Below are 22,332 nucleotides of genomic sequence, written 5' to 3'. Positions count from 1 at the left end.
CACTTTATAAGGACCTCAATATGCTTCAGATAAACTATGTCTGTTTGATCATCTAGCAACATCTGGTTGGTCTTTTGGGGGACGAGGTGGAAGACGTATCCTCCAGCCTTTTCCTGAGAGAGTTGATTTTGGCTCTAACTCTTCCGTGTTTCTGTTTTTCTCCGCAGTTCTGTCAGCGCTCATTTTCTTGGCTCTCTCCTTGAATGGCTTCGGAGGCATCTGCCTGACCTTCACCTCGCTCACGGTGAGACACACAACCAACAGGAAGCAGAGAGAGACAGATTCCCACTGATTAACCAAGACGACTATAAATAAATATGATACTGATATTTACTCATGAAACGAGATATCACCCGGGTGATATCGTGAATATCAGTAGCACAAAATGTAGATATATATCTGTGGTGTATTGCTATCAAACGGAACCAAAAGAGACTCAAATGCAGACTCAGGGACGGAATAAAGTTCAAAACAAGGTCCTTTAATTTCAGGTTAGGTTCGGTACACAGATGTTAGTCACCCAAGCAAAAATCCAAAAATGACAGGCAAAGACAAAATCCAAAAAGTGGGTCAATATCACAAGGCAAACAAAGTAACAAAGAAATGGCTGGACCACTGACTCACAGTACAAGACGAACTGGCACAGACAAAGGGAAACACAGAGACTAAATAGGGGAGACAACGAGACACAGGTGGGACAAATTAGGACAGGTGCAGGTAATCAAACAGGTGGGAAACACATGGGAGCAGGAAATGAAGAGACCTGACACGAGACAAGACGTGAGTTTCAAAATAAAACAGGAAACACAAGACAAGAAACATGAGAATGTGACAATTGCAGATTTACACTGCATAGAGTTTAGTTTAGGCATTTGAAGTCAAACAGTTGATCCCCTTTAATGAGTACGGTGGTATGTTGTCGCTTAACACATCTCGTCATAATTTTCAAACTGTCTGGAAAAGCTAGTTTCTAGTTTACAACACAAGCAGTATTGTAGCCAAGCATCCTGGGTGTGCCCAACTAAACAACTAATAAAACAATAAACAGATGGAGGACAGTGTAACAGCTCCAACAGCACCTGCTGCCCTTTTATTGTTTTGACCAAAACTCCCACACATGAGCCCCCCCAACAGCCAAAGTCCCCCAGAACCTTTCTCTGCCCTATGGCAACTCAGAGAGACACATTACAGGGAAGTGTGTTACAGTATCACTGTGCCTTTTCTGGTTTTGATGCTCTGAGGAGAATCACGTGTCTTTGTGCCAGTTCTCACTGTTTTGACAGATGAGGTTTTGTCCAGTGACGTGTATTTTGATTGCTGTTTAAGTCTGTCCTCACTTTGTAGAAAAAGAAAAATATAAGACTGAGGGAGAATAAGACAATAATAGCTCGCATCTTGAATGGACTATGTTCAGCAGCTTTGTTATCTGATTTAGTTCAGGGGTGTCAAACATGCAACCTGTGGGCTAGTATTGGCCCGCCAAAGGGTCCATTCTGGCCCACTGGATGATTTTGCACATCTCATAGTGATGCACTTGTGAAGGCTAAGAGGTCTCAGGAGCAAGTTAAACAGTGAGTGGCCTACTTTATGTTAAATCCTGCTCGAGGGGTCTTTTCCACCCTAAATACAGTATTCTGAGCAAACAATGCACACATATTGTGGTCATATTTAAGATATTTAACATTGTGCAAAATATAGTCAGTCAGCAGTTTCAGTAGAAAAGAATCTGTGTCAGACTTCTATCTTTAAACAATATGGGTGGAACCCAGATGATAAGGCATTGCAAACCAAGGTTTGTAAATTGTTTGTAACTTGCATCATCAGTAACTTCCACTTCAGTCACAGGAGTTGAAATGTACCAAAAAATGCACATGTAATGACAGTGAGTAGTAGACAGACTGAATGTGGAAAAGCTGAGACATACTATTGAAATTGCACTTATTTTTCTTAAGATATATCAGGCTGTTCATCATCTGTTATGTAAATGGATGACTGTTTCCAGAATAGACTTTTTTACACAAAAAGAAAGGGAAAGATTGGTTGTTAATATATTGGTTATTATGACTGTATGTGGCATACAACGTCCCTGGATTAGACGGTCATTTAATACTTCTGAGGCTTCATTTGCTTTCAAGCTGTGCGCTGTATGTGTCTCTGACAAACCTCCAACAAATGTACTGATATGTGTATTTAAAGCTGTCTGAGAAGCCATGACGAAATGTAGTCTTTACAGTAACGTGAACAGGGCCAGGTCGTTCAAGGTGCAACACACAATGTCAGATTCTGAGCCATAAAGAAACACATCAATTTCTGTCTTTTCCTCTGTCTGTCAGTGTTTGAGTTGCTGATCTACACAAGCATGTCTCTTACATAAGCATCATGTTAACTCAGCATGATGTGATCAAGAAGAGGATGATTTTATTAGTCACAATTTTAGCTCACAAATGAGTCTTTTCCTTTTTGACGGCATCCAGCAGCCGTCCCCTATAACAGTCTGTGCTGAGGTTACACAACTCATTTTCTGAGAAAGTACTAATGTAGGGTTGTGTTCCTGGAACAAATGAGCAGAACAGTTTTGGTAGCTGACAGCCTCAGCGTGGTCGGGGCCTCTATTTGTCTCAGCTGAGGAAACAGTGTGTGCTGTGACTGGGAGCTGTGTTTGTTTACATTCACGTCAGGCATGTGCATTTGCTTGTGATGTGTCAGCTGGCACCAACATTATCGGGTCTCTTTTATTGTTGTCGCTGCCTCCTGTGTCACTTCAAGTATTTTGGTTTGCGTGTGAGTGCGTGTTAACAGTGTTTCCGTCAGAGTTGCACATGACTTCTCCCAGATGGAAAGTCTCCCATTCGTGTTTCCACCAATCACGACCTGCAGCTGACCACACACCCTCCCTGAAGCTCGGCCTCTCACCTCTATTCAAAACACTCAAGGCCACGCTTTCTCTTGTCTCCTCTATTCCCTCTCATTTCCTTCCTTCTTCCTTTGTTCTTGTCTTCCCATCTTCCTTCTCTCTCTCTCTGTGTTCCTCTGTTCTGCCCAGCAGTCAGCAGAAAATCAATGCAGAATCTTTTTAACTCTGCATGACTGTGCACACATGTGGATGTACACATGTGTGCACATGGTTATGTACACACAGGGAGTCGAACATGAAACAGATGTTTAGATAATGAAGCTGAGTATGGATACACGACCCTCTCTTGTGACCTTACACCCCTGTATGGTGACTGCAGCCTGGCTCTGAAGAAAAGAAAAGTTAAGACAGCTGTCTCCGTCTGTGGCTCATATTGAATCGGCACTCTGCACATTAAAAGTAAACTGTGCCTGTATATCTCAGTGAAAACTGCTGACAATATGAATAAACAGCTGACATGGCTGTTTTATCATCCACATAAAAGATGCAACGTTCATTTGTTTAAGTTGCTGTCATGCTATTTCTCAGTCTTGTCTGTTTTGGTGTGAGTTGCAGAGTGTTGGAAGTATCGGCTGTAGAGATGTCTGTCTTCTCTGTCCACTCGGCTTGTGGTGCTAAAAGTGCAAAAGAAACAAAAGCAAAACCACATGTAACTATTTCTTTTCTTCTTTCTTTCCTCTACCAAACTACACCTACTAAGCAAATGGCAAAGATGCCATTAATGTTTACGTCTCCAGTTGTCAGGAGCAAGAGCCTCTCATCCATGAATAGATGCATGCTTCCCTCTGTGCAGTGATTTGGTTGGCAGGTGTACTTTAGTAGAAACAAAATAGTTCCTCCATGAGACTGCTCACAACAAGGTCTGTGGATTATCTTGAGTAACTGGGTCATGGGGTCTGGAAAGAGACATTGCTGTTGAGTTTTTCAAATACATGTTTTTGGTGCTTTGAGAACCACAAGTGCTCTCCATTATCCTGGAGAGAAGGCAGACATCTCTACTGCTGATATCTCCAACACTTAGCAACTCACACCAAAACAATCAAGCTGATTATTGAGCACTACAGGTTAGAGGAAAATATGTATTTTTGATTTGGGGGTGAACTGTTCCTTTAAATTCCTGAAGCAATCCCAAATTTGCCAAAAGTATCAAATATGTCAGGTTGGATTTTGGGGGGAGATTATGCAAATAACATCTGGAAGACTTGCAACGATGAGTCCATTCATCAATTAGTTGATGGTAAGAAAATTATCGACAATCATTTTGGACATCAATTAATCTTGTAGGTCATTTTATAAGAAAGAATGCTGCATATTTAATGGATTTTTTAAATGTTTTTATTTTCAGAATTTGCTGATTTTTTTGTCTTACTTTATAGTAGATTTATGATGTTTTACAGACCAAATCATCAATTGATCTATAAAAAATAATGTGCCCTGTTATATTAGAAAACATAGTAACAGATTTTGATAACCTTAAAGCTTAAAGACAACAAAACAGGGAAATGGCATGTTGGGGGTTAAGTTTATAGCTGAGAAAGTCAGAAGTTTTACACACTCCACCATATGTTTTATAGATGCTTACCTAAATTTAAAAAACATGCATGTTTTCTTTAAAAACTGCCAAACTTACACCATTTATCACAGCCAGAAACTGTCAAAACAGAAATATTGTTGGATTTTCACATTTCTGACGATCCTTGAACACATGATGTTGGACAAACACTTCAGTCTGAAAAAAAAAATCACCAAATCTGAGATTAAACTAGTGAAATTTCATCAAAATCACTTAATTCTACATTTCTCATTTCAGATTTGGACAATAAAAAACCATTTTCATGAACTAACTTGTATGCACAACACTTTTAATTTTCCAACACCAGAGGTTAAGTTTTAAATATCTAATGATTAATTTATGGTGAAGGGAGGGTCATGCATTTTCAGCCAGTCACTCAGGGTGGCTCAAGGAAAAATATATGTAGCTGCAGGCAGGGTAAAAAAAAACACCCCAGCCACCCCTCCTCTGATAAATAATTAACAATCCCTGATATTATTAATCAGTAGTGCATGGTTATATCTGTCAATAGAGCCTGTGACTCATGGTAGCAACATCACAGCAACCTGGAAACTCCTTTTAGTGTTTGCCCACTAATACACACTCACATAACACTCACACAGGGAGGCACTGTACTCTTTCTACTCTATTAATCACCCACAAACACAAGATTAATATAACACGCGCACACACACACTCTCATACACTTGAGTAATGCTTAACTCTCCCCCTCCTCCTCTTTGTCCCTGTCTGACCTCTGTGTCTCTCTTTCCATCTCTAATTGGGTTTGCAGTACCAGCAATGACTGGCTTCAACACTGTTGTTCTTAAGAGCGAATAGCAGCAGAGCACAAGGACTGTGAGACATACCCTGTCATAATTTAAATCATGTGCTTCAGAGTTATAGCTCATAACAACAAAAATGTCTCTTCTTGTATAAGGAAGTTATTGTATAAGGAAAGAGCACGCGCCTTCTATAGTCAGTCACACATAATGAGGTACGTAACCCTCAATACAGAGGGTCTGTCATATGATTTCATACAATTAGATTTGTCAATTTATAATACACAATAACATATGTAAGCATTATCTGGCATGGTGGAAATCATAATATCCCAATACAACACATTTAAGCTTTAAGAAAAGTTTTGAACATTGTTGATGAAATAATCTTCCTGTACGACCTTGATCAAGGTTAACTGCTCCTTGCCCTGGAGACGCTATTAGCACTCGTGTTGTGTGCACATTTATTATGTGTACAGACATAATACACACAAGTTGCAAACAAAAGCAAAAAAATTGGCAGAAAATATAAATACCTTAGAGGGAGCTAATAAATTACAGCAAAGGATAAGAGTTCAAGGAGCAGTGACATTCATGAGTCACTCAGCACCAGTTCAGCTTTATGTTGTGTGCCGTCTTTAAAAACCTGTGAATGTGTAGTTTGTGACGGTTTTATTACAGACGTTCAACATTTCAGGTTCATGAAATTGAGTGCAAGAGTCAGGATGGTCTAAGGGGAGAAATTATTTTTAATATTCTAATCAAATAGTCACATACAAGGCAGATTCACTGTCTGATAAATTATCTGAAAAGTACGGGTGTGTGTAGATGTATTCACAAATCTGGAGACCGCTTTGTGGCGCTGTCATTACTGCGGTGGTAGGTCGCAGTGTCTGCTGCTGCCTGCTGACAGTGACAGCAGAACTGGTAACTGTCAGCCACCTGCATCCATGCTTGCTTGTAGTAACATCCGTAAATAGTTGCAGTAGATAATAAACACAGATAAGCATGTATTATTGAAGTCAACGTGATGTCACGAGCTCACCGCCACCTTTGTTTGGTCTGTACTCTGTTGTGTGTGTACACTGCAAAATCTTAAGTGAGCTATGGTTTTTCATCCTTTCTGGTTAATGTCACAACCTTCAGCTACACCTTTAATGAAGAAAACTGAGGCCAACAAGGCGTTCAGTTATTTTTAAGCCTTTTCTGGTGACTAGAGGCAAATTCAACGGAAACCTCTTCCTGATCAGCCTTGAATCATGCCTAAGGTTATGGTACCACTACCTTCGTGCTAGCTTAAAAAACGATTAAAGTGTGAGTAGACTACTTAAAACTGGCCAAGCCTGGGATTATAATGAGCTTGCCAGTCACCCAGCAGCTCTTTGGCATTTTGATGTTGTGAAGAAAACAATCTGAAATTGCTGCTTTTCTGAGCACTGGATTTGTCTATAGGCTACTGAAGGTTTATGTGTGTATGTAGGAAATAACATCAAGTTGTAAAAACAATCCATTAGAAAAGCATAATGAAAGGGTAAAGGAAAAAGAGGAATCAGTTTTAATTTAATTTTAAAAAAGAAGCAGCTCTCATGATGCAAAATGTCAATACAGTTTTAATTTCCATACAACAATGATCAGAGCCTGTGATGCAGACGCAGTGTCATTTTCCATGTAGCAGGAATGACGCAGTAAAACTTGTTACTAACCTGCTGAAGGCTTGAGGTTTGCCCTTTGGCTCAATACAATATTAAAATCTGATCTAAAAAAAAACTTTGAAAATTGTCCAAATCTTTCACCAGAACATTTTTCAACTGAACTCTAACTTCATTAACCTGTTTGAACACATCCTTGCGGTTTACCAAAAGTAAACAGCCTTCAGGACGTCCTGGGGCTGTGTTCACAAACATTTGGAGAACACTCTCAGAGAGCTCCGAACGTAGCCTCATCAATTTTAGTAAGGAGTCCTAACGTAGGAGTAATTTAGGAAAGGTCTCAGAGCAACTCTGAGTAAGGAAGGGACAGTAACTTTTACCTTAGTGAGGGCGTTTGGTTAACCCCGTTGCTAGGTGTGCCACATTCTTTTAATAGATGTGATCGGTTGTCACAGACACACCCCTATGTGAGCCTGTAAGGTGTGAACACCCAGTGGAAATGAAACAAACTGCTGACTGTGAAAGTCTTGTCATTGTTAGTGTAATCACTCTGCTGATGGAAGGTTGAGGCAGACCCAAGTCATCACTGCTGCACTGTTGCATTTTCCCAGTTTTCCAGATATCTTGGTGTTGTGATCACTTTGTGTCTAGCGTTATAGCTTTATTGCATCGGGCAGGAAATACACACAAATCTGTAGCCTTTCATTTCCTCACTGTTATTGTTTGGAGAATATTCCTCCGACCTCTTTGTGTTTCCACCATTTTCTTTGTCACTGAAGAAACTCTCAAGCCTCTTAAAAGTCCTCCTCCCTGCTCCTAACAGTTTGTCACCATAGGAGCTCTCTGAAGGTCTAAGATGCTTTGTGAGTAACTTTTATCTTTACCAGTACCTTGTCTTAACTTTAAGGGGAAAATCGAATAATTTTTTTAGAATTTTGTCACCAGGAGCAGCTCTTTGTACTAGGAAGCTTTGTGAATACGACCCCTGGTTCCCACATACTTAACTACTATTAATGATGCATGTTAACTACTGTATGTACGGCATTATTGTAAGCTTGTGTGTCACATTTGCAGTGAACGGAATTTGCAGACAAATTTCTAACTTGCAAAAAAATTAATTTATTGTGACGTTTCAGTACTAGACCTTCATCAGGCGTCAGTTTTATGACAAAGAGAACCCCTCTTATGTCAGAAGTGGTAGGCATAAATAGCAAACATCACTTTACTATGTGACGATCTACAATATGGTCCATGGCGCTGTCCAGGATTTCCAGTTTATTTTCCAACATCTATACAATGGCTAGCAGCATGCTAGTTCAGCTGGTGCAAATCTTCTCCTTTGTGTTTACTGATGTTTACATTTGAAAACCACAACGCTGTAATTATTTACAGACTGGTGAGCTGATTTTCTTATCCCAATGAGTGACTCACAGCTACATGCCACATCATTCCAAAGCCAACCACAAAATACACCACCAGCACTTGTAAAATAGACGTAAGAGCATAAATTTAGCATGAATTTAGAGGAGCTGACAGAGAGGCGACTGGAAATGTCCTCGCCTACGTCATGGAGCACCATTGAGTCATAATGCTGCATTCAGATGGGGTCGTGTTTACGGTGATCACCAATAAAGTCCATATAAATGTCCCCCTGATGTGGTATACACAACCTTTAACAATAATCAAAGTAGTGGATGAACCATATATGTCACCTTTATGTCCAAATCATGCTCCAGAACATTTTTGTGACCTCCTTTGATCTGATCTCTAACCTCATTTACCTGTGCCAACACAAACTTGCTGCTCACGTAAGGCACACAACCTTCAGAACGTCCCTGTTCCTACATACTTAACTAGCATTAATGACACATGATAACTATGTTCGGTATGACTGTTAGCTTGTGAGTCACATTTGCAGTGAAGGAATGAGGACAGTCCTCTTGCACTTGCTGTGACAGAGGTGTGATTGCCCTTCAACAGGACTGGCTGCGTGTAGGGGCCTGTCTGATCACACGCTAGTGATAAAAGTGCTTTCCGCCGTTCCTTGCTGCAGTTGCGAAAGCTGTCAGTCTTCCATGTGCTAACTTGTGCTCAGCCAGCAGATAGAGGCTGAGCTTCTCCTAAATTTGCTCAACAAGTAGGGGCCAATGCAAGGAATTGGGGGTGACTCTTAGAAAGATTTTTTGGGTAAAATACAAAGAGAGTCACACCATGAGTCATAGTTTGAGGCTTTCATAGAGAGCAGTTGAACCACCATCTTAACATCAGACTACTTTTTTGGGTTATATAAGTTTAGTGCAGCTGGCCAAGAGTGCTGTGCCAACGCTGTGAGGGATAAGGGTTTGACCAATCTATGAACAGTAAGAAAGGGCGGCAGAGAATTGAGGTGGAGGGAAGGAGCCGGTGCTAATCAGCTGTGGTTTAGTGTTTCCCGCTGGGATCTCCACAGAGTGAGCGGCTGCAGCTGTGGCTTGGGGAGATCAGTCAGACCAAAAATGTTCCTCCCACTATCATCTCTTTACTGTCATTTCTATTCTTACTTATTTGTATACACCACTCTCCTTTTTTCTCCCTCGTCTGTTCCCTTTTATTCCACTTTCTCTTCCTGTATTCTGCCTCTCTTCCACGTGTACAGAGCTGCATCGAAATTTCAGTGCTCATTAAGCTACTATTTGGCCCGTTCTCTCAGCGATTAAGTCCTTAATTAAACTCAGTGCCAAAGTCTTACAACACCCAAGTGAGTGAGCACAGCGGGAATAGAGCCTGAACTGATTAGTCAGGACAAGGGAACAGCCAAAGCTCAATTTGTGTGTGACTTTGTGACACCAGTTGACCCCCATGTTGCCTCCATACAGGCACGTGTTTCTATGGTTAGCGTTCGCATGCAGCACATGTGCTGTTTGAAATAAGTATTATTTATGAGCACTGCCAGGACACAAGTGGTGGGATTCACGCCTGCTGCTGCCACATGCACACATACCTTTCACGCTTTTTCTTTGCTTTCTGCCTCACACACAAATCTCTGAGACACTCCCCTATAGGAGGTCATCCCTATGTTCCCCAGCTCTATAGTCCCTTAAAGGCATAGTTCGGATCTTTTGAAGTCAGGTTGTATGAAGTCTATAGTCAGTGTGTTACCTACAGTAGAAGGCAGTCGACACACCCTCAGTTTAGAGAAGCATGCAGGAGTACTGCCACAGAAGCTAAGCAATGTGCTGCTGTGGACGGGGGCAGCAGCAAAACGTATTTAAGCCACCTAAAAAAATCGATATCAGTTTAAGTGTATGTTATATTTAGAGTATTTTCATCGCTCATCCCCCCACCTCTATGCATTCATCACTCCACCCTTCCTTCCTCTACTTCGCAGCATGCAAATGAAAGATCTGTGCGTCAGAGTTAGACTTTGGGTCACCAGAAGTTTTCTGGTGACCCAAAGGTCAAGATGCATACCATATTAGCTGCAGCATTCATGTTGCAGCTTTTTCCCATGCTTTGTTTCTGAAACTTTACCGTCAGTCTATCCAACAAAGTCAAATATTTATATTTAGGGTATTTTCATCGCTTTGCCTTGCTGTCAGACAGCCCTTTCAGACCGGCCTTTAATGGCTTCAGTTCAAAATCTATGGTCTTGACACAGTCACCTGACTTCGTCAAGAAAAACAGTGATTTAACATCGCTGAACATGCCATGATCATTTAGTTTGTTTGTGTTATTGTATTACCTTGGTGAATCCGAACTAACCCTTCTAAACACCAAATCAACACAATAGCACAAACTAACTGATTGAGGCACTGCCACACCAGCAGCTCCTGTGTTCAGTGATGGAAAATAACAGTTTTTCTCAAAGGAGTCTGGCTTTGAAGAGAGTAATGAGAGCAGTTCCCTATAGGAAATCGCTGTCTGATGCAAGGTAAAGTGTGAAAATATTCTAAATATAGCATATACTTTAAGTTATATTGATTTTTTAAGGTTGCACAGTAGTACATTATTTAGCCTATGTGTCGGTATTGCAGCCTGCTTCTCCAAACTTTGAGGCGTATTGACCGACATCTACTGTAGGTAACGCACTGACTATGGATAAGTACCTCATACAACCCCAAAACATGCTAACTATACCTTTAATGTAAACCATAAGACACTCTTTACATCTGTCTTCCTACCAATTGAAAAGATTTACAAATATTTGTAGATGTCTCGTGATAAAAACTAATATTGTCAGAGATAGGTATGGTCTGTCTTTGCAGTTCAAATGGTTTACCAGTCAGTTTGAGTGGTAAATATCTTAGCCCTTGTGGATGTATCAATGTCTAAAGTCAAGAAAACTGTTTTGCCTGCAAATTGGAGGGGGTAGGTTTCCAGGAATATTACTTCAGTAAGCTATAAGCTGTAGGTGGGATTTCAACATGTTGACCCAGTGAAACATACATTAAACATTTGACCTAAAGGGAAAAAACATTGCTAAGAACATAATACCTTTTTAAAGGTATTGATGTGTCATGTTAAGAGGATAGTGATCTGGGGAATATAGAACCCTGGGAACATGGATATGTTCCCACTTTTACACTTCTGAAAGCAAACATTAGTTAGCTGACATCTCACATGGCTGGAATATCTTTGCTTTAACATTAGTAAGAGATGCAAACTCTGCTGTGTGCTCAGAGGGCCCTCTCGCCCACATTCCACAAACCTCCGCAGACAGCGAGTCCAGCGCTGTAGATCTCATGGCCACAGTCAGGCCGTGAACTATTTCGGTTCTCAGAAGCGCTGAATGAGGACGGGTGTTCTCCGGGATGTTTTTTCTCATCTCGCTCAGACAGTCAGGCTCTTTTTCGAACATCCTCAGGAAAGCTTTTTTTTCCTGTTTACCTGCCAACCTTGTTGTTGTGTCAGCTCTGAGTGACCTCATGCTTCCCTCTGCAACACACACACAGACAATATACTGCCTGCTGAAAACTGTCACCACAGCCTTATCTCAAGACAGCAGCCAACCCCTGCACAATACAGTCAAAGGGAAGCATACATTAGTTCTCGTCTTCATCTCCCACCTTTACATCTTGCTGAACTCGAGATAAAAGCAGCTCTTGGAATGTACATATGGGGTAATAAAGCTCTGGAAAGCCTTTCTCAGAAGTTATTTTATGGTTTCTGACCCACCAGGAAGTCCCCTGCAAATGTGATCTGTTTAAACGCACTATCACAGTATTCTGCAGGACTATAAACAACAAGCATTTGTGATAAACATACAGTCCCATGATAATTAGAAACGGATAATGAGACATTATACTTAAAGATGCTACAACATTCAGGACATATCTATGATTCACAGTCTTTCCTGCACATGGCTTTCAGCATGGAGGTAGCTGAACTGGCCGCTAGCAAGACATGTATAGCTGCAGACACATTTCGTTTGTAGAGGAGATGACAAATCCCTAAAAAAACGCGCCAACCACAAATACAAGACAAAAAAATACACTGTATAATTCATAATGCATCAAGACGTGATTCACTTCATAAGTAATGAGATGTAACCCTTTCCATTACCCTTAATTGAACCTTAATTGCTTCTCTTATACCATGCTTCATAGGTAATGTTAGCTAATCGCTAACTTAGCATTAGCATAAGTAATGAGATGTAGCCTTCCCATTACCCTAGCCTTAACCACCTCTCAATACCTCATAGCTAGCTAATTGCTAACTTAGAAATTTCGTTGGGACTTCTGCTTCCAGGCCAGGGAGTGAAGGGGGCTAATGGTGGACTGACTTGGAGGTATGGTGGAGGCTTGGTCATGAAGCTGTTCCAGCTGCAGTTATACCTACTCATGGCTAGCAGCTAATAGTGCTGACAGTGCTAACATCAGCCACAGTGCTGATAGAGCTAAAGGTGTTACCCTAGAGGGAAACCGAACAGTGGGTACTATGTACCGCCGTATGAGTGCAGTACAGAGTGGTTGCCATTAGCTAGCCAGTGGGATACACACACAGGGAGAAGCTTGGATTAAAAGACGCTTAGGGAGCGTGACTTCTTCTTTTGCTCAGGACGCCATTACTCCACCTATCTTTACATAGCAAATAGTTGTTTGCTGAGATATTAATGCTCTAAACGTCATTCAGTATTTTTGTATTAACAATGGATCAGATGATAAAGGATAGGGGCCGCTTGTAAAAACACACCTACAGACAAAATTACCTGACTCTGACTGCAGTTTCCCTCATCTCTATGAAACATTTTCATCGCATTGTTTTGGTTTCCCGGCCCCCAACTTTTGGTTTACTCTCACTGCTGTCATCTTTTTCAATAAAGGACATTAGAAATTCCGCTGTACGCTACCTGCACAGCACCAAACGGCAAGGTTAGCAGTTAGCTGGTGAACACTGTGGAGCATTTTGCAGCTAAACAGCCAGTTTCCCTCATTAGTTGGTGCAGGCCAAAAGGAGATTAAATAGTTATAGTAATCAGGCGGCCCCAAACATTAATTTTTTATCAACTTTAAAATGTGATAATATGTCAAGGTTGTGTTTGCGGCTTGTCGTGCAGCCCCCAAGTGGCCTGAAATCAGTTAAATTAATGTTTAAAGAGCTTTAACAGACACTGAAATACTTTGACATGCATTTGTCAGCAAAGTCTGTAGATTTGTAATCAGAATTGTCATCATTTCACATCCCTCCACCTCTATGCATTCATCACTCCACCCTTCCTTCATCTACTTCGCAGCATGCAAATGAAAGATCTGTGTGTCAGAGTTAGACTCATAAATGTCTGAATTCATGTGACCCAAAGGTCAAGATGCATCCCATATTCGCTGCAGAATCCATGTTGCAGCTTTTTCCCATGCTTTCTTTCTGAAACTTTACCGTCAGTCTGTCCAACGAAGTCAAACATAATCTTAAATGAATGAATGAATAAATGTATGAATTGGTTGGTTCATTGTTTTCATTAATTGCTAAAAGTGAAAAAGTGAATCATTGCCGACGCCTTCCCAATTTCCCAACTCTGACTTGACATAATTTGGTCCAACCTCAGTGAATCAGTGGGGAAAAGGCAAAGCTTGGGACAAAAAGGGAAACTGACACCATATGGTGAACTCTGACCCAGCGGGAAGATTATGTGACGCCAGCAGTAGTTCGGAAAACCATGGTCAGTGTTGAGTGAGAATAGCGAGCTTGTCATGCAGCACACCTAAAATCCCACACATGTGATTTTATAATCGTGATTGACCCATTTAAAACTCTAATCAAACAACGCTGGGTGTGCTGGCAGCACAATAGATCATTGTTATGTTCGCTAAGCTTCTTACTACTGTAAATAGGTCGACCTAATATATGATGTGTTAGTGCCTGGTGCCCACCACCTTGCTCCCTTTTGGCCTTGTGTCATGCATGCCCCCACGCTGGGTACACCGAGCCCTCTGAAGTTCAACAAGAGGTGGCTATACATCGGCTCCTACATTTTTAATCCTAACTCAAAGAATTTGTTGAAAAAGCAAGAATAAAGACGGTGGGCGTGTGTCTAAGTATAGCTTAGTCTGTGTTTGAACTATGGGGTCAGGACCCAAACTGGGTCATGACTTTGTTTCTTGTTTCCTCATGACATGGAAACTAATATTTTTTTAATGAGTCTGCTCCGTGGGGGGAGAGAAGTGTGACTGGGTGCAAACTTAAGAGGTAGGAACAGGTCACGGTGTCTTGATGAAAGGGAGCTCCAGTGTGCTTCATGCTGCTGACACACAGCGGCTGTCTGCCCTCTGCTGGTCAAAGTAACACACTACAGCTTGATTAAACTACAGTTTTGACTCAGCTCATATTAAATTCAGTCGTGATGTGTGTCACACTGCTGAGGTCTAGAGAAACATGTTTGATTAGCATAATAACTGACATGTATTGTATCTGCTCCTCTGTCCCTGCAGCTCCCCAACATGTTTGGTGCTCTAAGCTCCACCGTCATGTCTCTGATGATCGGCTCCTACGCCTCCTCTGCTGTCACCTTCCCTGGAGTCAAGGTAAATGTTCATTGTACACATGTTCACCATAACAACTGTAGTAGCTTTCTCTGCTGCCCTCAAGTGGCCAAACATTCATCAGTTAATACAACATTGAAAGCAAGTGCAAGTTACTTAAACAATAAAAAAAAAACCTCTTTCTCCCCTTCTTTCTTTTTTCCCAGCTGATTTACGATGCAGGTGTATCCTTTCATGTCATCATGTGGATGTGGGCAGGTCTTGCCGGAATTGTCTTTCTCAACTGTTTCATCAACTGGCCGACAGAAGGCTTCCCAACACCTGATGAGGTAGACTACAGGTCAGTGTGTCCGGCAGGTTTTGTTGCTTCATCTCTTTTCCAGAGACACAAATGTTTATCTGCTCCTTCACTCCTACCTCAACGTGTTTGTGTTTTTATTTAACAGTAAGATCCTCACACTGAACGAGGTGCCTTCATCTGAGCAGAAGGTTGTCGGAGAAAGATTGAGCCAGAAAAATGGAGACATCAAACACTCAACAGAGAAACTTCCTAATGGACCTGACGCTGCACCTAGTGAGTCAACAAACACACTCAGCAGTTATGCTCCCAGCCATTTACTTTATACCCAGTCTTTTTTATTTGGCTTGTGTGCCTCTAAAACAAAACTGTGTTGACTTAAGACATCAGGTGGCATATGTCAACAGGGTTTGAATAAATTCAGCCAAATGTGATTCTTTCTTCTCACATTAAGAAATATAATTAGCAAGAGAAGTCTGATGTCTATGTTTTACAGAAATTAGCTTTTCTTTTTTGTCTGTCCTGTTCATCAACTTGTGACCCCTCAGTTGACTTCACAAGATGTATCTGAGGGGTCACAAGAAAGTAAAGGGGCTCCCCTCAGTTGAATGTGACAGACTGGATATCCTACACCCTATACACTTGAACTCTGATAAGAAAGAAATCCTAATCACCCGCCGTGAACTCCTCTTATATATTTTCGCTGGATAAAACAAACTGTCTCCTTCCCTCTCAGAAACTCCTCCCTTCCGCCGGTCTGTGTTCTCTCCTATCTTCCTGTGGAGTCTGGTTACAATGGGAATGTCCCAACTGAGGATCATCTTCTTCATGGGGGCGATGAACAAGATGCTGGAGTTTATGGTCACCCACGGCGAAGAGCATCGTGAGTGTCAAACCCCGGAACACGTTCCCAGCAAACAATAACTGGGGCTTTTTAAAATGTATTGTATGTTATTAAGGACGTCTAAAAATTACTGACAGAGTGGGTCTTCGTTTTTATATTTCAGCATCTGAACAGCTGGTGATTGAGGCAGAAGAGAACGGTGAGTAGTGTCATAATGCAGCTTTAAATTTTAACACTGTATGCAACTTGTCTGGCATACAGTTTCACTTGTCTTCTTCATGATTTGATTTATTGTGCTCTCCTTCAGTGAGTTTCTACTCGTCCATTTTCGGCACACTGCAGCTGCTCTGCCTGGTCACGTGTCCTCTGATTGGATACATCATGGACTGGAAGATGAAGGAGTGTGAAGAGGAGAAGCCCGTCCCCTCATCCACAGATCAGAGGTACATGCAGTGAGATGTGACGATTAAAAAATGGCAGAATCAACAGTATACTGTTCGCACACATTCCTCACGTGTCCGATACTGATACCCTTTGGGGAAGAGGTTGAGAAAACCAGGAAGTATATTTTTAACTTAAAAAAACTCTGAAACTAGAAAATATTTCGGGTATTGATTTACTAGGAAAGATCAAATTGGCTGATATGCATCTCTGTAACACATTGTGTGTGACAGACATGACGCAGTAGATTGCTTAGCTTCCATATCAGACTCCAGCCCGCCTTTCCAAACTGGGGGCGTGCAGACTGACATCAACTGTATATATCCTTTAAAAACACCTCTGTGTGTGTGCCCCATCAGAAAGACCAGCATTCCCAAGAGAGACCGTAAGATCCAGAAAGTGACCAACGCCATGAGGGCCTTCATTCTCACCAACCTGCTGCTGATCGCCTTCGGATGCTGCTGCCTCATAGACAGCCTGCCTCTACAGGTAACACACACACACACAAACACACATATAAAGAATACATAGTCCCAACGCTCAGATCTATTTATTGTGTTTTCTTTTCTCTTCCTCAGATCTTGACCTTCATCCTCCACACGATGGTCAGAGGCTTCATCCATTCCTGCTGTGGAGGCCTTTATGCTGCTGTGTGAGTGCTGCACTGCTAATCCATCATCCGCCACATCGTCTGACACTCTCTCTAACACACACATCTCAGAGGAGTTGGGAAAACATAACCTAAGGGGTGTAATGTTTGCCTCTAGTTTCCAGTTCATTAATAAGATAATAAACATTTAACTTAATAACAGTGTAATATTTGAGTCCAAGCCCACTTAGATTTGTTTCCCAGCACCACATAAACACCAAATATAAAGCAGCACTTTACAGTGTGATAAAAGCAACCAGATGTGGTGACACAAGCAGGGGATGCTGCATTATGTGTGTTAAACAACCACACCACTGCTACCATTCAACAAAATCTACGAACAGTTTGATAGTCTACTCTCAAACAATAGGTCTATTTCACAGAAGATATTGTGACTTGTCACAGTAGGAAAAGGACAGGTAGAAATAATAACTTCAGTGGTGGCTAAAATCCGTTTAGCAATTTTAATTTTAGGTTCCTCTGGCAATAATCATGGTTTCCCATCATAACTTTATACCACAGAAGCAGCAGCTTATTTGTTTTAACATTTTATCATCTAATCTGGGGCTCTGTGTCATTTAATTTGCTGTTTCAAACCGTTGGTAACCACATGTGTCTCTCCCACAGCTACCCATCCAACCACTTTGGCACCCTGACAGGCCTCCAGTCCATGATCAGCGCTGTGATCGCTCTGCTGCAGCAGCCGCTCTTCATCGCCATGGTCGGACCGCTGAAAGGAGACCCCTACTGGGTGAGGAGACGCACTTATCTATAACTCCTGGGGTTCCTACACATTATAGAAAAGTATGGAGTTTGATTTCCATGTCTGGATAAGTATGGAAAAAAGAAAAGAGTATGGAAAAATATTTTAGTTTCCACACTAAAATTTGGAATTTATTTTTTTTTTTTTTGATGAAATTTTTTCTATTTTTTTTTCAACAAACATACACAACAATACAACAACACAACAGCAACAGTCGTCAAGACAAAAAGGAAAAACACAGGAGATGGGCAGTAAAATAAAATACCACAAAACCAAGAAAGAAAATAGGGCAATATTTTTAAATTGCGTACATATTATTACATATCACAAATATTCAAATATTAAGCTTGAATGAATATTTGAGTTATGCAGCTCTGCAGTTATCAGAAAAGTAAACAGACTGTCTTTTCTGCGTAAGGAAACCTTTATAGTTGTGTTTATTGTCGCCTCTATGGATGAACAAAGCTGCACATAGGCCTTGAAAATAAAATAATTAGATTTTTTCAACTCATTGATTCTTTTGTTAAAATGTTGATTAATGCACACTAAAATAAAAAAGCTATGCACACTCAATTGTCAAATATGATTTAAAAAATACAGAGAAGTCTGGAAGTTTTAGTCCAGAAAAGTATGGACTTTTGAAATGGTGTTACAGCCTCCATACAAACAGGAACAAACCCGGCTCAATAGGGGCAGGAGGCTGCAACATATAAAAAGAGAGGACGCCACACCAAAGTTAACAGTTTAACCACCAGCTTTATTGTGTAACCCCAAGTATTAAACAAAAGCACAAACAAACTAAAGGAAAACAAAAAGGAACTGGAGACCCCGGCCAAAGGGAACAAAAGGAGGGAATATGCTGGGCCAACCACGCAGTGGGCCGTCGCTCCCAGCGCCTCCCCTTTAACTACCTAAAACATGAATTAAACCTAGAGAAAACAAAATAATGTGACTACCGGCAATCTCCAGCCCAAACTAACACAACAAAACCCCAGCACCTAAATGAGCATGGGGGAAAAGAACCTGTTTGGGGAGAAAAAACAACGGAGGAAGAAAAAAGACTCCTCACTGCCTGATCTGCTATTTGTGAGCCATGTGCCATGCCTTCCCTGTCTCTACGCTCCCTGTCCCTCTTATCACCTCCTCCTCTCTCTACCTGAGTGCAGATTGCGCTCAGGTGCGCAGCAGGCAGAGGGAGGAGGGAGACCAGGCTGACATAGAGAGAGGGAACAGGCTGCTGCACATAACAAATAGATAATGTGAAGGAACCTTGAATTCCACACACATGCAGCAAGTGACAAACTAAACTCTGGCACCCACCAGGAACTGTTTGACTGTGACTGTAACTTTCCATCTCTGTCACCCAACTATCCCACAGATCAACCTCGGCCTGCTCATCTTCTCGTTGGCTGGCTTCCTGTTGCCGGGTTACCTGTTCTACCACCGCAGACAGCTAGTGAGGGAAAAGGAGGCCAGAGACAAGCGGGCGGCCGGACAGGAGATGCAGGCGCTCAACGACACAGAGTCCAACGGCTACAAACCTCACAGCAACGGCGTCGCTGCTGTGGAAGCTTAGAGCTACACGACGGAGACGTGGATTCGGGAAATTGTAGGAATTATTTTTGTACGTGCCTTCAAAGTGAGCACCAGCAATTTACACATCCACATATATATAATTTGTTTTGATATTTCCAGTGTTTTGTGTTCGGTCATTGCTGTTGCACATTTTGCTCACCACAAACCACCATTACCACAGAGCAAATAGGATCCCTCATGCTTTGTTATGACTCAGAGTTAGACTTTCAGTTCCTTGTGATTTGGGAAGAGATGTGTCATCATCATTTGTTGCTGTTTATTTATTTTGGTTTAGTGTCAAAGAGCCAAATTAGTGTGATTTAAAGCCATAGATTTCACTCACGCGCGCACGCACACATCCTGGTAAGGCCAGTGTGTCAGACTGCGGATATCACGGTACTTGAAACACTGTTACATAGTTTTCAAAGACTTCTGATAATCATCACAATCTTTCGCTAACACCAAAGAACAGCTTAAAGATATTAGGAAAGTTGCACTTTCTACTTCAGTATTGTTCCAAAAGTCTGCTAAATGACGCAAACTTTTAGTATATTGTGCTGTTTCTACTGTAATCCCTCTGGCAAAAGCTATAAATATATATCTTTAAAAGAAAGCACACAATCAAAGATAATCTAACGCATTTGAACATCTGAATACCAGATTTCTGGTATGTTTAAAAAGCTTTTAGGGTATTTCAGAGCCCAGTTATTCATAAAGACACACACACACGCACAGATAGGCTGGTTGTAGAGACACCATATCTACCTCCACTGTTTCCTTTTATGTACTGTCTCTCTGCAACCGACTGCTATGTCTGTTTTTTTTAGGAACTACTAATCTTGAATTGTTAAACACCCAAAATGACACATTAAATCACTGCAGAATTTCTCCTTGTGCATTCATGATCTTTAGTCAGCCCTTGCATTTCTGCATTTTTTTATATGTAGGAAAAATTGTTTTTAACGGAAAATTGACAAGGAAAAACGACTGACTTTTTAAAATCCTGACACACAGTGTGTGTTGTTACGAATCACTTTGTACTGCTTTATGCACAGAAATGACCTAGTGTGTGTATAAACTATGTATTTAAGTGTCTTTTTATACTCTAGCTGCGATAGCATTAAAAAGGGAAGTGTTTGTTTCAGTATCAGTTATTTGTAGAGTGCTAATTATAAATGAAGCTCGGATGATTTACAGTGTATTCAGCTTTTGCTTTTTATTCTTGTCATGTACCGATTTTGGAGCAAACAAACCTCCATCAAATTGTTTTTGTAAATAGAGCTGAGGTGTGTCTCGTATTTTATTACATATTCTGCTTGCTTTACTATATATGGGTGTGTACAGTGTATTAACTAATGCTGGAGAAACACTGGCTGTGTTTTTTTGATGTGATTTTCACACTTTTAAAAGACACTGTTTCAGCCAGCTGCAGATCAAAACAGAAAAATGCACGTTCTTCCAAAGTGACAACACAGTGTGTCTCTCCTGTACGTGTCTGTTCTGCACACAGCGACAGTATCATGTAGATTTATAGAATCAGTTGTATAATATTTGATTCTTTTGACTCGATCCATTTCAATGTCTACAGCTTTAGCAGATTTCTTTTTCTTTCTTATTTGATGCATTTCTTTCCTGCTTTCTATTTTGCCTTCGTACATAAAATATCTTCTTTGCTTCCTCGCCGTGAAGAAGATTTTGTGTTCTGTTTCAGCTCTGTGCCTTTCCTGCCATCTCGGCTTTACTGCAATAGATATGAATGCAAGATTAATGCCTCTGCCAAGCGCCTTTCTCTGTAAACCAAAGCCATGTGTAGGGACTGTAAGCTAGTCGGTAACGCAGCACTTTCCTCAGGAGCAAAATAACAAATACCTTACAACACAATGCATCAGCTCTACAGTAATACTGGTTTGGGTTATTGTTGATTGTCACAGGTGTTGATTTATCATGACAGTCATTTTTGGAGCTGTACTTTGTGTTGCTTAGTGTAAATACTGTTGAGTGCTTTACAGTCAGTGTTGGTGAGGTTTTCCACTGTGGCATATATCAATACTTTCCTCCTGTACAGTAATGTTTTAAACAAATGTACCAGCAATTCCAGCAACAACTATCTTACCTTTTTGTATCTCTGCAAATGGCCTTAGAAGTTGCTGAGAAATAAGTGGTTGCCAGACATTTGGCACCTTTACGCTTTTGCCTTGTCGCCTGAATCGTTTGTATGAAGTTTAATCAACACCTCTGACTGTCTCTGCAACAAAAAAATATATTTTGTATTTTTAGACTGTCATCTACAGTGGCTTCTCTTGTTAATCTTCTCTTGTTACCTGTGGGTTTGAAGTGTTGGCATGTCTTGCTAAATGTATGCCTTTCTTCCCTGCCTTCAATCAATATATCCAGCTTGTGCATTTGATAAACAAATAAATGAATTAATTTTGATGTATTGTTTATGTGGCCTTTTTCTGCCTTCATTGCAAATCATTCTCTCACAGCAACAAAGTGCCTCAGCTACAGCAGTGGTTAACGACCTTCTTCCTTAAGGGGCACCTTTTCTATCACTGAGTAATCTGAGGAGCCCTAAGTGACATATTTCATATCACATTCAATGCATAACAATACCAGTACAGTACAACTGATAAACTGTACAATTAACCTAAATAGTGAACTTTAGTAACTGCAGGAAATTTGTGTTAAATGGGAGATTTAGATAAATCTTGAACAGATTATTTCCTGTGAATATTAAATCAGAGATGAGTTTTTCTTATATCTTTAGTAAATTTATATAATTCTCTGTCTGTGTTATGTATTTTTAGATTTTAAGCAGTCATACCGACTTAATTGGGTTGTTTTTCGGAAAATTTCAGTGTGTTCTTCCACCTGACACTTTGCCATTTTTCTATTAGCTCTTTGGTTGTT

At 40.9% G+C, this 22,332-nt stretch overlaps 1 protein-coding gene across 1 annotated transcript in view; it reads left to right on the top strand.

Annotated features, from left to right (window-relative positions):
* slc43a1a (solute carrier family 43 member 1a) overlaps nt 1-21,845 on the top strand; it is a 32,493-nt gene extending 10,648 nt beyond the window's left edge. The window contains exons 5-15 of the mRNA XM_050042498.1: nt 168-244; nt 14,802-14,894; nt 15,059-15,192; nt 15,299-15,426; nt 15,887-16,033; nt 16,158-16,193; nt 16,302-16,437; nt 16,795-16,924; nt 17,014-17,087; nt 17,712-17,835; nt 19,226-21,845. Coding sequence (XP_049898455.1) covers nt 168-244; nt 14,802-14,894; nt 15,059-15,192; nt 15,299-15,426; nt 15,887-16,033; nt 16,158-16,193; nt 16,302-16,437; nt 16,795-16,924; nt 17,014-17,087; nt 17,712-17,835; nt 19,226-19,423 — 1,277 coding nt within the window. The 3' untranslated portion in view covers nt 19,424-21,845. The remainder of the gene's footprint in view (nt 1-167; nt 245-14,801; nt 14,895-15,058; nt 15,193-15,298; nt 15,427-15,886; nt 16,034-16,157; nt 16,194-16,301; nt 16,438-16,794; nt 16,925-17,013; nt 17,088-17,711; nt 17,836-19,225) is intronic.
* The last annotated feature ends 487 nt before the right edge of the window (nt 21,846-22,332 follow it).

This window comes from Epinephelus moara, chromosome 4 (assembly GCF_006386435.1).
Source record: "Epinephelus moara isolate mb chromosome 4, YSFRI_EMoa_1.0, whole genome shotgun sequence".
Lineage (NCBI taxonomy): Eukaryota > Metazoa > Chordata > Actinopteri > Perciformes > Serranidae > Epinephelus > Epinephelus moara.
The sequence above is the reverse complement of the archived record's forward strand: the minus strand, read 5'-3'. Positions and strand labels throughout refer to the sequence as shown.